Consider the following 15,548-nt stretch of genomic DNA (forward strand, 5'->3'; position numbering starts at 1 on the left):
CCGTCTGAACCTGCAGCAGGTGTCAGTGCGGTCACGCAGACAGTCATTTAGAGTGGAAGATCAGAGGTTTGCTGTTTGTTTGAGACCATCTGCAGGTGCTCCTTCTCAGAGATGGAAGTACAGATGTGCGTCACGTCTTTCTGCTTTGCTTTGATGCTACCTCTGTCCTCCTGGAAACCTGCACTTCACATCTCTCCCTACATTCCATACACACTTTTTTCCTGTGGATAAAAGCGGTCTTCCATTGTTATGGGACCCTCACTCTTGTACTGCAGTATTTCAATATTTTTAGAGTTGGTCCAATTATTTATATCCTTTTACACATGCCAGCGTTTTAAATGTATACACACATTTACATATATTGGAGTATCATAAGTTTCAGTTATTTGTGTTTGTTTTTTTTACATTGAAACATCTTTGCTGTCTGAAAATCCGGCCTCAGTTTGAGTTTAATTCTGTTCCACGTCTGAGCTTTTAGCTCAGCAGAAACCCAAACTTTCTATCCGTTTACCAAAACTGAAACCTGCTCTGCTCATTTTCCTCAACCACTTGCCTTTGGAAACTTACAAAGTCACCATCTTCATCATTCGTCATGAATCTGCTTTAGCTTCCCTGACTGTAATGAACTAACAGCAAGGTCTAATAAACTGACTTGATTACTAATTAGAGTCAGGCTGATCAATTACGATGACCTACATTCAGAAAAAAGTCTGGATTTCAAAAGGAACAGCTTTATTTTTGTCATGCTATGTCGTAACGTGAGCAGACCCAAACGCTAAAACCCAAAACGACAGACATTGGAAGTGGCGAGAATAGATTTCATTCTGACAAGTCTTTGATATCTTGGAGACTAGTGGCAAAGATGTCACCGGAGCAGGAGAGGCCAGATGCTGAGGAGGATTTCGGAGTCAAGCTGGAGTGACTTCTCGGAGGTAAGTGGAGCTTGATTTGCAAGGAACGGGCTTGAAGACGGGATGGAGTTAGAGCGCTGGAATTTTGAGGAGCTGGAATACGGACTTGAGGCTGATGGTCTTGTGGCCGGACCCAGGTGGGCGTGGATGGATGCGAGAATTCTGTAGGCAGATCGAGAACTTGGATCAGGCGTGAGCAGGGAATTAACAAGAGCATGAAAAAAATCAAAACAAGAGCTTAGAGAAGACCAAGTAAGCACCATAGAGGGGAAACGAACTGACAATGAATACTGGTCTGGAGCCGTCTTATATACAGGTGCAGGTGATGATGTGAATGCCTACAGCTGGGTCCAATCAAAGAGGAAGCAGAGAGGGAGGGGTAGGAGAAGACTCCCGGGGGCACCATGACAATTTGTATGATAAAGAAAGACACATTACCTAAATGTGCTGAACGCTCACAGAGATGTCTAAAGTTTAGCTTGAGTTTGGCTTATTTTTTTTGTCTTTTATCTTGTTCAAGTTCAAAATGTCAAACTTAGACTTAGTTCAAGTTCCCACGCTGAATCTGACTCCCCAAACCACAATTCCTGCTAAAAATAATCAAAACACAAATGTGTCAAAGAAAGAGTTCAAAAATGTACAACTACAAAGTAACAAGAAATCCTGCAATATTGATTGATTGATTGATTGATTGATTGATTGATTGATTGATTGATTTTTAAGCATTGTGGTCAAAGCAATAAACATAGGTCATATGAGGACTTGAATGACAGGTTGGACTCAAAGGAGGGAGAGGAGGATCTGTACAGAGAAACAGATGAAAGGATGAGTAGCAGGTTAGGATGATGAAGGACAGATGGAAATGTCTTGACAGCTTCATATGGAAGGAGAACTTTGAAGACCTGATGAATGAGGAACACGTTAGAGAAGAAGCAAAGATCAGTAAGGATGACGTGAGGAAGAAGAGGATGAAGAGCAGAAAAGTCTCAACAACAAACCTGTGGGGGTCTGGAGGGGTTTAGGAGAGGTGGCACTGGAGTTTCTGACTGGACTGTTTGACAACGTCTTGAAGGCTGAGAGGATGATGAAGAAATGTTCTGGTTCCATTTTTAAGAAGATGGGAGACATGCAGAGAACCTGCAGAGGCTTAAAGCTGATGACTCACGCTGAAGTTATGGGAGAGAGCGAGGAAGCTAGACTGAAGTCAGACGTGAAAGCTGTAAGACAGTGGTGAGATGTGCTGTAGGTGTGAGGGAGGAGTGCAAGTTGGAGGTGGGACTCTATCAAGGATCAGCTCTGAGCTCCTTCTGGTTTCGTGGTGATAGACTCAAAATATCATTTTGCTCAAAGAAAAGCAAAATGGTATGTGTGCTTACAATGAGGACCATGGACTTCCACGGAAATAACAGTGATCTGTACAAATTCTCCTTGCAGAGTGGACTGAAACACCGTCACTTCACAGCGTTTACTGCGCTTGTTTCTCTTACCATGTAGCTGGAAACTATAAATTTAAGTGCGGTAGACTATATTTTTCCTTCTATATTTCTCAAATCTGTGTGGGGCGCGCCATATATGTCACTATGTGACATAAAAGAGCCCCTCTGTTTTAGAGTAGCAGTTATCAGATCTTACCTCAGTGACAGTGATGGATAAGTAGTAGACTTTAAAGACTTTAGAGATTTTTACTTACCTGGGACCAGGTTTGGAAAGATGGTGGAGCTGCAGCGTACCTGTACAGCTGCTGCACTACAGATCACTGTGGGACATCCCAGTTCTCCTTCAGATTTCCAGAGCTAGCTGTTTTCAAAGGACTTGATGAACAAAAGCCCTGGTTACTGAAAGTTCTCACAGTGCAGCTGAAATGGTCGGCAAAAATCTAAAATGCAGTCATGTTTGTTTTCCCAGTTTAGCCTAATTGGAGTAATTGACTGCACATGCATTGCAAACAAGGCAGAGAAATGAGTTTGTCATAAATCCGACTCATAATTATTTAAATAATGTGCAAATAACTTCTGCTGCTCTGCCTCAACCCATGACTCATTTCACAGAGGCCAGGCAGCGTGGGAGAACGCTCCAGGACAAAACTCAACACTCCACACAGACTGAGAGTAACTTCTTAACTCATAACACTGACTGATCAGCAAACAGTGTTGGGTAAATTACTTTTAAAGAGTAATTGATTAATTTGCTTTGAGTCCTGGATGACATTGTAATTAAATTACTTTACTCATTCCCCAATGTAATAAGTAACTCACTACTCGTTACTTTACTTATTTTTTACTCATAAACGAACTGTCGGGGAAATAAAGCTAGCAAAAACAAGACACTTTAAAAAAATCCAACTTTTGTAGAGTGGTTAACAGTCAAATTAGAATCACATCCTTGTTTGTGTGCAATTTTATTTTAAATGTGAAATTTAAAGATGATGTTCATGAAAACTCAGCACAGAACAGTTGTTCTCTTTTTCTTAAGCTTTAAATTGCCCCCTTCACAAGAGCCACGATCAAAAATTCCTCCATGCATCCCAAATCTCTGTGTCTCCATTTTTCACCACATCCATAAATCTGCTCTTCGCTCTTTCTATGTGCCTCCTACTTGGCAGCAAACTGGACTTTGCATTGCTGCACACCAAAACCAAGCAGCTTAAGATCTCGTGTCCACTGAATGTCTTATTTACTTATTTATAGTTCTTTTCATGTTTAGTCCTTGCTGTGTTCCCTTTTGTACTGATGCTGCACTTTGGTTATTTATTTATTGGGTATTTATTTGGTGAATTGAACTGAGTGGCTGTTGTTGATGCTCCAAACGTATTTTCGTTGCTTCAATGACAATGACAAATAAATCTTCTTGAATCTTGAATCTTCTCCAACCTCAGCATCGTCTTACAATCACAGTCCCAGCTCTGAATGTGTCCAAACCGTCTCGTTCTGTTTTCCCTGACTTTCTCTCCAGCTGTCCCTCCGATGTTCTCAGTCCTGATCTAATCTGTCCTCGCCACTCTTCAGTCACACCTGGTTCTAACCTTCCTGTATCCACCTCACCTCTTCACCTCCTTTCCCCGCTGCTGGACTGTCGACCCGAATACCTTTGTCGTGGATATTTGAAACAACCAAATGGACAAACCTATTTGGGAAACAAACTTCAAAACGTGTTTTTCTGTAGTACAATTCAACCATTTCATACAAACATTCATTTAATTCTTTAACAGGTTCACTTGTGGTTTGTGTGATTTCAGCTTTTGAACCAGCTACGGTGTGCAGGGCTAAAGCTCCAGTGTTAAAGGTTTAACCCAGGGGTGTGAAATTCCAGGCCTCGAGGGCAGACCTACCCCTAGTTTTCCAGAAATCCTGCCTCATCTGCTGCTGATTACCTGGTTTAGGTGTGTGGAGCAGGTTGGTTGGAAAGCATAAAGGACACTGGCCCTCAAGGCCTGGATTTTGACATCCCTGGCTTAAGCCTTCCCCCTCATTGATGCTGCCCTCCTAAAAGGCCCACCTGCAGGGGGCAGACTTGAGCAGACATGTAGAGAGCATGATGTGTAGCATTTTTGCCTTTTAAAAAAAAATCTAAACTTTTAATAACTAGACATTTTAACATAAAAAACAGAAATCTGCCTTTTACTGAAAAAAATAGAACATAAAGGAAAATCAACTCAGAATATTTTTAGGATCTTCTGAGCACAGATAAAAAAATGATTTTGTAAACCCAGCCCTATTCTTACCTGCCTGCAGAAACTCAGTCAGGTCAGCAAATTCTAAATTCATGAGATATTTTCTTTAGAAATTTCTGAAATAATCACACAGATAACATTTCTTTCAAATCCATCTGTAAAAGTTTAATCTGTACTTTTACTGCTGAGAGAATATCAAATTTAAATCATCCCAAACGGATGTTTTGCTGAGTTTTATCTACATGTCAGAGAGTTTTCTGAGCGGGCCGCCCCCCTCTTCTGTCAGGCAGGGACAGAACTCAATTCAATGAAACCGGAGGAAGACTAAACTCAGATGTAACCCAGACTTCTGAAACACATGAGACTGGAAATGCCTGAAGTGAAAGCAGGTCCTTTTTTTTATTAAAGGAAGTTTTAAGCAGATTAATGCATTTATACAAAATAAAATCTTATTGGAACAAGCTTAAGGTCTGACAATTTGTAAATTGATAAAAGTATTCCTGGAAGTACGAAAAATATTCTCTTTGGAAGGTTTGGGGCAAACGACTCTAAAGCGAGGACCTCAACAGAAACTGTTGATTGAAGCTTGTGACTCTGAAGGAACCAGAGGTCCGTCTGCGTCCTGGAAGCTGACGCTCACAGAGCCGAGTGCTCAAACAGGATCACTGTCGACTGGCTGGAGAGACTCGACAGCCTGGAGGGCCTGAAAGCTCCAATCCGAGAATAAACATCTACATCCGAGCACGCGCCCCAAGACAGGTGGGGGCTCGGTGGAGTGGTGCCGATCACAGGCAGGGGGAAGGGGAAGGACAGGACGCGAGGCGTTGACGGTAGAAAGGGTGCGGCGTGCAGAGGTGGCGGCGGCAGGACCGGATGTGAGGGGAGTGGAAGGCAAAGCTGAGGGGTCACCGGTGAGGGCAGCGCAGGGGCGGAGACAGCGGGGGTCACTGCTGTTACGGTTTGGATGGAGGAAACGTTCTCAGTAAGGATCCCATTCTTGACTGGCAGGTCCTGACAGGATGTGGGCTGCCTGAGTGTGTAGGTGGCGCTGTGGTAGCAGCCGCTGTACTCCAAAGGGTTTCCTGCCCGGACCAGATTTAATCTGTCGAAAACACCAAGCAAACAAACGTTTAGCTTTTTTAATGGGATTTTTCAAACCAAACACATGAAATTCTGCAGCAGGACAGGAACACCTTCCTTTCTCTTTCGGCTTTTCCTATCAGGGGTCGCCACAGCGAATCATCCTTTTCCACCTCACTCTATCATGGACATCTTCTACCCTAACATTAGCCAACTTCATGTCCTCTGTTAAGACATCCATATATCTCCTCTTTGGCCGTCCTCTTGCCCTCCTGCCAGGCAGCTCCATCTCCAACATCCTTCTACCAATATATCCACTATCCCTCCTCTGAACATGTCCAAACCATCTCAGTCTGGCTTCTCTGACTTTGTCGCTGACACAGGCAACATGAGCCGTCCCTCTGATGTACTCGTTCCTTATCCTGTCTAACCTGGTCACTCCTAAGGAGAACCTCAACATCTTCATCTCCGCTACCTCCATCTCAGCCTCTTGTCTCTGTCTCACTGCTACCGTCTCTAACCCATAGAGCAGAGCTGGTCTCACCACTGTCTTGTACACCTTTCCTTTGAGTCTTGCTGGCACTCTTCTGTCACACAACACTCCTGACACTTTCCTCCAACCGCTCCAACCTGCCTGCACTCGCCTCTTCACCTCTTTTCCACAATCCCCATCACACTGAACTGTTGACCCCAAGTACTTAAACTCCTGCACCTTCTTCACCTCAGTCCCCTGTAACCTAACGCTTCTACCTTGATCCCTCTCGTTCAGACACATGTATTCTGTCTTACTACGACTGACCTTCATACCTCTTCTTTCCAGAGCAAACCTCCACCTCTCTAGCTGTTCCTCCACCTGCTCTCTACTCTCACTGCAAATTACAATGTCATCCGCAAACATCATTGTCCAGGGAGATTCCTGTCTTACCTCGTCTGTCAGCCTGTCCATCAGCATAGCAAACAAAAAAGGACTCAAAGCTGATCCTTGGTGTAGTCCCACCTCCACCTTGAACTCCTCTGTCTGACCTACAGCACATCTCACCACCGTCATACTTCTCTCATACATGTCCTGAACTACTCTGACATACTTCTCTGCCACTCCAGACGACCTCATACAGTACCACAGCTCCTCCCTCGGCACCCTGTCATACGCCTTCTCTAAATCTACGAACACACAATGCAGCTCCTTCTGACCATCTCTGTACTTTTCCATCAACATTCTCAAAGCAAAAATGGCATCAGTGGTGCTCTTACGGGGCATGAAACCATACTGCTGCTCACAAATCTCCACCTTCTTCCTAAGCCTGGCTTCCACTACTCTTTCCCACAGCTTCATTGTGTGGCTCATCAACTTTATTCCTCTATAGTTGCTGCAGTTCTGCGTGTCACCCTTGTTCTTAAAGATTGGGACCAGAACGCTTCTCCTCCATTCCTCAGGCATCTTCTCACTCTCTAGAATCCTATTGAACAACCTCGTTAGAAATTCCACTGCTGTCTCTCCTAAGCACTTCCATACCTCCACAGGTACGTCATCAGGACCAACGGCCTTTCCGCTCTTCATCCTTTTCAGAGCCTTCCTAACCTCATCCTTTCCAATCTCTGCTACTTCCTGCTCCACAACAACCACATCTTCCTCCCTTCTTTCCCTGTCATTTTCCTCGTTCATCAGCTCCTCAAAATACTCCTTCCATCTTTTCTGTACACTCTCTTGGGTTGTTAGCACCTTTCCATCTCTGTCCTTAATCACCCTTATCTGTTGCACGTCCTTCCCATCTCTGTCTCTCTGTCTGGCTAGCCTGTACAAGTCCTTCTCTCCTTCCTTTGTGTCTAACCTGTCATATAGCTCATCGTAAGCTTTCTGTTTGGCCTTTGCCACCTCTCTCTTCACTTTACGCTGCGCTTCCTTGTACTCCTGTCTACCTTCCTCAGTCCTTTCTACATCCCACTTCCTTTTAGCCAACCTCTTCCTCTGGACGCATTCCTGTACTTCCTCATTCCACCACCAAGTCTCTTTACCGTCTTTCCTCTTTCCAGATGACACACCTAGCACCTTCCTACCTGTTTCCCTGATAATCTCTGCTGTAGTTTCCCAGTCCTCTGGAAGCTCATCCTGACCACCCAGGACCTGCCTCAACTTCTGCCTAAATTCCTCACAAGTTTCTTCATTCTGTAGCTTCCACCACTTGGTCTTCTTTTCTGTTTTCCCTCTCTTCTTCTTCCTGACCTCCAGAGTCATCTTACACACCACCATGCGGTGCTGTCTGGCTACACTCTCTCCTACCACCACTTTGCAGTCATTAACCTCTCTCAAATGACCTCGTCTACATAGGATGTAGTCCACCTGAGTACTCCTACCTCCACTTCTGTATGTCACTCTATGTTCCTCTCTCTTCTGGAAGTAAGTGTTGACTACAGCCATTTCCATCCTCTTCGCAAAGTCCACCACCATCTGTCCCTCCAGATTCCTTTCCTTCACACCAAACCTGCCCATCACCTCCTCATCACCTCTGTTGCCCTCACCAACATGCCCATTAAAGTCTGCTCCAATAACAACTCTCTCTCCTCTGGGAAAACTCTCTATGACCTCATCCAACTCACTCCAGAATCTCTCCTTCATTTCTAACTCACAGCCAACCTGTGGCGCATACCCACTGACTACATTCACCATCACCCCTTCAATTTCTAACTTTAGGCTCATCATCCTGTCTGAGACTCTTTTCACCTCTAGAACACTGTTTACAAACTCCCCCTTCAGAATCACTCCTACCCCGTTTCTCTTCCTATCAACACCATGATAGAACAGTTTGTATCCTCCTCCAATACTACGTGCCTTGCTGCCCTTCCACCTTGTCTCCTGCACACACAGTACATCTACCTTCCTTCTCTCCATCATGTCTGCCAGCTCTCTGCCTTTCCCTGTCATTGTGCCAACGTTAAGAGTCCCTATTCTCAAACCTATGTTCCTGCCTTTTCCCTTCTCTCTCTGGCCACGGACCCTTCTGCCTCCCCTCTTTCTTCCACCAACAGTAGTCAAATTTCCACCGACACCCTGTAGGTTAACAGCATCGGTGGCGGTCGTTGTTAACCCGGGCCTCGACCGATCCGGTATGTCTAAAGTGTTGTGGATGATTCGCATGGTTATTTTGGCAATTTTTTACGCCTGATGCCGTTCCTGACGCAACCCTCTCTATTTATCCGGGCTTGGGACCGGCACAGAAGTTACTGGCTTGCAACCCCTGTGGCTAGATTAGCAGGACAGGAACACAAAGGACTAAATTTGATTTGAAAACTTGAGTCTCAGCCAGACAGAAATGAGGGTGAAGTATTTTATTCAAAAAAAGACATCCTGCCCTTTTATGGCGTCATTTGGTCAGTTCCAACTCATTTCATGGATTTGGGGATCACTGACAACCCCAGAGAAAAGAACAACCGGAATTCTGTCAAAAAAAAATGGGTCCAAATCCCGCCTGAAAGATGTGAGACTAACTATTTTCCGTAACGATGAGACGTATGGAATCTGTCGTCTCAAAAAAGACCTGATCAACATGTTCAATGGTGTGATCTTTGCGTTTTTGATGACCCAAAGACATATGGGTTTTAGTCTGCTTGCTTGTGTGGATTGCAAAGATTTGCATCAACTTTCAGAAAAATTGTTAAACACTTTTGCAAAATTCTAAATCCTAGCTATTAGACATTTCTATTGTAGACTTCTACCAGCAGCTTTTTTGTTACAAAAAAAAGAAATATTTAGGTTGTATATTCATTAGTTTGACTGTTTAAGTCATTGTATCTACTTGTAGTGGTATTTAGACTAACAGTCAGATAAACGTATCTGCTTAAATTTGGATTTTCTGCATTGCTTGGTCTTGACACATCATTCTTTGGCTTTAGTGAACAAAGACATTTTAAAGCAGTGTGTGAAAAGAGCGGGTCAAGTCTTAAATTACTGTGACTGTAATGAATCCTTTACTGTTTATGCTCCTCAATGTTTTTTCTGTGCACAAACTACTGAAGGTCTGCTGCAGCGTTTGGATTATGAGAAGTTCTGAATCCAAACACACCTGAGAGTTTTTCTGCCGATAATCCACTTTGTCACCACAGACTGAAGAACAGCCGCCTCTGCTGGAACACAGAGCCGCAATCGGAGCCCCCCGCCCCCCCTCACCTGAAACCTTTCCTTTTTTAAATCATGTGTTTGATTGAAGCCAGAGGTGGATGGGCGATCTGGAAAGCGTTTTTTTCTGGAGGAAGTCAGTCTTTTAACTGGGAATCGTAACCAAGAGCACTTACCCCAAAGCCACTGATGAATTCAGTTCTTTGCAGAAATATTTGACTTGGAATGAATGGAGGATTGTCAACAGGAAAGTCTGTTCAAGGAAAGAAACTAACTCAGAGTCAGACTCAAGTCTTGATTTGGATTTAAACGATCCAGAATCAACAATCTTCTTTTTAGTTCACAAGTAAACCTGCTGCTGTGTGTGGATCTTTGGTCTTCAAAGAAACCTGTCCTGGTGGATGTTTTGGAAGAAAGCAGAATTTAGGTTGTCTCCATACGTGGATGAGGGATCTCACTGTGATTCTCTGAGCCTCAGAAATGTCTCTGTGACCAGTTTAGACTTAAACATCTCTGGTCAAGCTTCTTTTTGAGATCTTTCAGCTGCTTTGCTTTGTAATCTTCTGTTGAAGATTCAGAAAACGGTCTGAAAAGAGGCAAGAAACTCAAGCTGATACTTTAGCCAGCTCCTTTTCAACCAAGAGGTTTGGACAACGTTTTATCATTTAAGTGAAATTATTGTTAAAAAATGTTACAGTTGCCCAAACAAGTTGAAACACAGATGCAGCAAAGACAAAAACACAGCTAAAATAGTTCCACTTACTGTTCCAAGAAAGACAACCTCAGAGTAGAATAATAAGACACACCAGCAGTGCATAACACAGGAAAACACCTCCTTATATACCAAAACTCCTAATTAGAGACTGCAGGCAGCTGTGACTGACAAAAAAAGTTACTTATTGTATTTACTCTGATTACATTTGGCTAAAATCTGTTTATAAATGTAAAAATGAAAAATAGTCAGACTTCTTAGAAATGCAAAATATTTATTTCCAAAAATGCTGAATCCCACAGAGGACAGATTTGAAACGAGATGGGGTGGAGAAGAGTCGCACCTTAATCTGGCTCCCCTCCCCGGAAATCTTTTGCCTCCTTACAGAGAGGCCTTGTGGAAAGGTGAACATTTGCATTTTATCTCCATGGTATTTTAGCCAAACCGTGTCGCTGCTGCTTCCTTGAGACGTTAGAAAACTGCCTGATTGGAAAATAAGAAACAAATAAACAGACGGGGGAGCTGCCAACGATGAGGGTTCTGGGCTGTTCCTCTGCATTTTGCAGATTGTAACAGTAAACAGCAGATGCAACTTCAGAAGATGCATGAGATGCATCCATCCATTCAATTTCAATTCAATTCAACTTTATTTGCATATTCCCAAATTCACAGTCGTCTAGATGGGCTTCGTATCGGTAATTGAAATAGTAAAACATAAAATCAAAAGGATCATAAATACATTAAATTCAATAGGAAAATACTAAATTGAACTAACAAACTGACTAAACTAAACTGGACATCCCTGCCCTTAGACCCCCCCTTCGCGGTAAGGAAAAACTCCTAAAAAACAGATTCTGGAAAAAACGAAGAAACCTCAGGGGTGCCCACATGAAAGAGGGATCCTCCCCCAGGTCCATCCATCCATCCATCCATCCATCCATCCATCCATCCATCCATCCATCCATCCATCCATCCATCCATCCATCCATCCATCCATCCATCCATCCATCCATCCATTTTCTTCTGCTTGTCCAGGACCGGGGCAGAAGTCTGACCATAGATGCCCAGACTTCCCTCTCCCTGGGCACTTCCTCCGAGGCGTTCCCAGGCCAGCCTAGACACCTAGTCTCTCCAGCATGTCCTGGGTCTTCCCCGGGGTCTCCGCCCTGTGGAACATGCCTGGAACCCCTCCCCAGAAAGGCATCTAGGAGGCATCTGGACCAGATGCCCTGAGCCACCTCAACTGGCTGCTCTGGCTGTGGAGGAGCAGCAGCTGTACTCCAAGCTCTCTCCAGGTGACCGAGGTCCTCCCCGCTAAGGGGGCGCCCAGCCCCCCTACAGAGGAAGCTCATTTCAGCTGCTTGTATCCGGGACCTCGTTCTTTCGGTCATGACCCAGAGCTCATGACCCTAGGCGAGTATTGGAACAAAGATCGACATTGAGGGCTCTGCTTTCTGGCTCAGCTCTCTCTTCACCACAAAGGACCGGTACATCGACAGGCGTAGCAGAGGATGCCGCACCAGTCTGCCTGTCAATCCCATGCCCTGACCTCATTTGTGAACAAGACTCCAAGATACTTAAACTCCTCCACCTGGGGCAGGATCCCTCCACCCACCCAGAGAGGACAAACTACCTTTCTCTAGGCAAGAGCCTCAGAGGCCAGTACAAAGTTGTGTTTGGGTTACAAAACCTCTGTCATGAATAAAAGGGATTCTTTCCCTATAATAACCAGGTGTGTGGCTCAGAGGGGTGTGGATGTGTGTACCTGTGTCTCAGCTGCAGGAGTCTGAACAGCAGCAGGAGGATTAGGGCTCCAGCCAGCGTCACCAGGATCAGTGCAACCTTCAGGTCCCAGCTCCAGCATGGTTTCCCAGCCGGTCCCGATGAGCCGCAGCTCCTGGGGGGCTGTGGCGTCTGTGGCTGGAAGACCCTCTCCATCCCCCCTTTGGGACTGATAATAACCCTGGCTTGGATATTGTCCAGAAGAAGTCGGTGTAGGCTGCTGAGAAAAGTGCGCCAGGCCTGATGAGGGGTGTGGATGGAAGAGCTGCTGCTGGTCTGAGGACCAAGCTCCATCGCTGCCAAGCTCAGATCAGGGAGAGCAGGCAGGCTCCTGGATGTGGACCCCCATTTGTGCCCAGGAAAGAGGGCAGGAGTCTGCAGGCCTTCAGAACTTCTATGGAACAAACAAATGGCCAAATCATCTCATGTTTTCCACAGTAGAGGTCAACTACATGATACGCACATGCTTGTTTTAATCTGTGTGTATCTTCCTGTTATTTTGTATTTTTGTATGCAATATGTTAACTCGTAGTTTGTATTTGCTGACTTCCTTGCAAAACAAGTTTTTAATCTCGATGCAACTCTCCTCTGTAAATAAAGGATAAAAAATAAAAACATAAAGAAGACGACTTTAAAAAAAAACTCACACTCACAGCAATCTTTGCTGAAAGATTAAATAGGTTTGCAGTTTGCTGTTGAAATAAAAAGTACGTTGAGTGGAAAATAAATCTCCACCTTGTTCTGTATTAAACATTATTCACTTTCCTTTGTGGCTGAGTAATTTTACAAGCTTTTTAAAAAAATAAATAGTTTCTTTGATTGAAAATTAAAACCACCAGTATCAGAAAGTATAAATTATTTGTACTTTTAATGTTTAGAATCCTTTCAAGAACAATGTTGAACTTGTGAAAAAGTATACACTGTGTATCACTTAGTACTTAGTACCCTGGTTACTCTGTTATTACCTTTGAGCAACAAGACTCAACTGTCATGGAGAAGCAAAACTACAAAAGCATTAAATACTTCAACCGCAAATAAAATGTATCATAGAACCAAAAGCTGCAAACATTGAGACGAAAGTAAGTGTGAAATAAAAATCAAACTTACACGTTTTACATGTGATGGAGCTGCAGGAAATGAAAACAAAACTTAGCAGGAGAATAATGAAAATGTTAATTCACTTGAAGGGAATGAACTGGTCCTGCAGTTTTCCAGGACCAAGTACTAAAACAAAACCTCGAAGAGGAAGTCAGTGAAACAGCAGGAAACGGCGCACTTCCCTGACTCACAATACAAAAAACTGAGATTGGAGAGAACTTCCTATCACCATGGTTACAGGAAATGAGTCAAGGATGTTTATTTTTTTTTTAGATTTAGTTGGAAATTGAAGCCTGCTCACTTTAGTTAATGATAAACTATTCAGTCATTAGCATTGTAATTCATTTTAAAGAACATTTCTAATTTGTTTTGTAACGATTACTGTACAATATGAAGGACATAAATGAAGACAGTTTATTTGTTGTTTGTATTTGTGTCTCACCCAAATGTTTCAGTTAAAGCAAATGTAAAAATATAACAAAATAATTCAAGTAAACACCAAGTTCTCTCATACTGTTCAAACCCGGAAGGATCAAATGTTGCCGTTTCTTCTAAAGACCTCTGGAGGCAGGTTGCAGAGTGGAGCGATTCCCCATTGATTCCTGGTTTAACCCTTGTGCTATCCTAGGCACTTTACCATTGGGAGTGGGGTCATCTAGACCCACTAGACCAGGGGTGTCAAACTCATTTTCACCGAGGGCCATATCAGCATAGTGTTCGTCCTCAAAGGGCCAGATATCACTTATACATGGAACTAAATGTAATGAAAACTAAAAGCAACTACTCCTTAATGTTAAATAACTTATTTTATTTATTTATTATAACTTTTTAAAGTGACAATTACAGTTGCATAGAAAACATATATTTGCTTGTTACTCTAACATAAATCCTTTTATATTTGATTCTGTCAGGTTAGGTTATTTGGACAGTGTTTAAGTCCTAATGTTTAGTTGCATTTTAAGTCAGATTCACCCTAGATATGAATAAATACACACCAATTTTTATTTTTTATTTTAAGAAATTACAAACTTTTATGCTCTCGAGGGCCACAGAAAATGACATGGTGGGCCACATTTAGGCCCGCGGGCCTTGAGTTTGACGCATGTGCACTAGACTGTGCGCTGAACCTTTTTTCTTCAATGATTTGTGATCTTCACTGGTGTCCATGGATTACATGAAATCTTTCCACCTTTATCCACCTTTGTCATGGTAGAGAGAACACGTCAGTGTAAGGGTGGGGTCATCTGGACCCCACAAGACAGCACAAGGGTTAAAAGCCTGATTTTACACAAAAAAATAAACTAATGTACAGCCTGGCCTTACTTTTTTATTTTTATTTCTATATTTGGGATGTTAGAGTTACAGATATGTATCGTAAAATTGAGTAAGCACTAGGAGTAACAGCAGAATCCATTGAAAACCACAGGTATGAACAAGATTAAGTTGATACAAAGGTAATTGATTTCTGGTCTAATTGGTTTTTGGCAAATTTCTCTTCCTGCTGTGTCCCCACTGTCTTTGTCTTTTAATGTACATTTGATGGAAGCAAAAAGACATCCAATCACAGACTCGCTTCCAGCGAGTTGGCTCAACTACAATTAGCTGAAGGTGAACCACAGTGAGGGATGTGAGTTGTGTTCTTTAAACCTATGAGAACCTTTTTTGCCATTAACAGCAAACAGTCCCTGAATAGATTAAAATGACACATTTAGGTTAAACCACAAAACAGAACAAAACAGTCTTAAAGACCCAAAATGTCAGGTTTTAAAGTTTGAATCTAAATGTCAACGACAAGATGTTGAGGATGAAAAAAAAAGTTCTAGCGAGAAGAAAAGAGTTACTCCATTTAAATGCCAAAAGAATACTAAATATCTGGGGGAAAGACCTGAACCAGAACATCAATGGGGAGTTTGCATGTTCTCACTGTGCATACGTGGGATTTCTAGCTTCCTCCCAGCGTCCAAGAACATGCTCCATAGGTTAATTGGTTACTCTATATTGTCCCTAGGTGTGAATGCGAGTGTGATTGTGGCCCTGCATCAGACTGGCAACCTGTCCAGAGTGTACCCTGTCTTTGCCCACGAGTGTCCGGGATAGGCTCCAGCAGCCCTGTGACCCTGAAAAGGACAAAATGGGCTTAGAGTTGGGAAGAACCAAGTTCTGGTCCATGTGTCGTCCAGCTTC

General features: G+C 43.3%; 1 protein-coding gene across 3 annotated transcripts; it reads right to left on the reverse strand.

The window, feature by feature from the left end:
• Positions 1–4,731: 4,731 nt before the first annotated feature.
• LOC110016122 lies at positions 4,732–13,531 on the reverse strand. 3 transcript variants are annotated; one of them, XM_023961010.1, is made up of 4 exons: positions 13,374–13,531; positions 12,250–12,660; positions 9,949–10,025; positions 4,732–5,683 (listed from the first exon to the last, which is right to left on the reverse strand). In XM_023961010.1, the coding sequence occupies exons 2-4, from the start codon at positions 12,346–12,348 to the stop codon at positions 5,218–5,220; spliced, it is 642 nt and encodes a 213-aa protein (XP_023816778.1). In that variant the 5' UTR covers positions 12,349–12,660; positions 13,374–13,531; the 3' UTR covers positions 4,732–5,217. The 3 variants fall into 3 exon arrangements, with proteins under 3 accessions (XP_023816778.1, XP_023816777.1, XP_023816776.1); XM_023961009.1 differs by lacking the exon at positions 9,949–10,025 and having other exon boundaries at positions 12,250–12,657; positions 13,374–13,522; XM_023961008.1 differs by lacking the exon at positions 9,949–10,025 and having other exon boundaries at positions 13,374–13,521.
• Between the last annotated feature and the right edge of the window lie 2,017 nt (positions 13,532–15,548).

Source organism: Oryzias latipes, chromosome 12, assembly GCF_002234675.1.
Source record: "Oryzias latipes chromosome 12, ASM223467v1".
Taxonomy (NCBI): Eukaryota; Metazoa; Chordata; class Actinopteri; order Beloniformes; family Adrianichthyidae; genus Oryzias; species Oryzias latipes.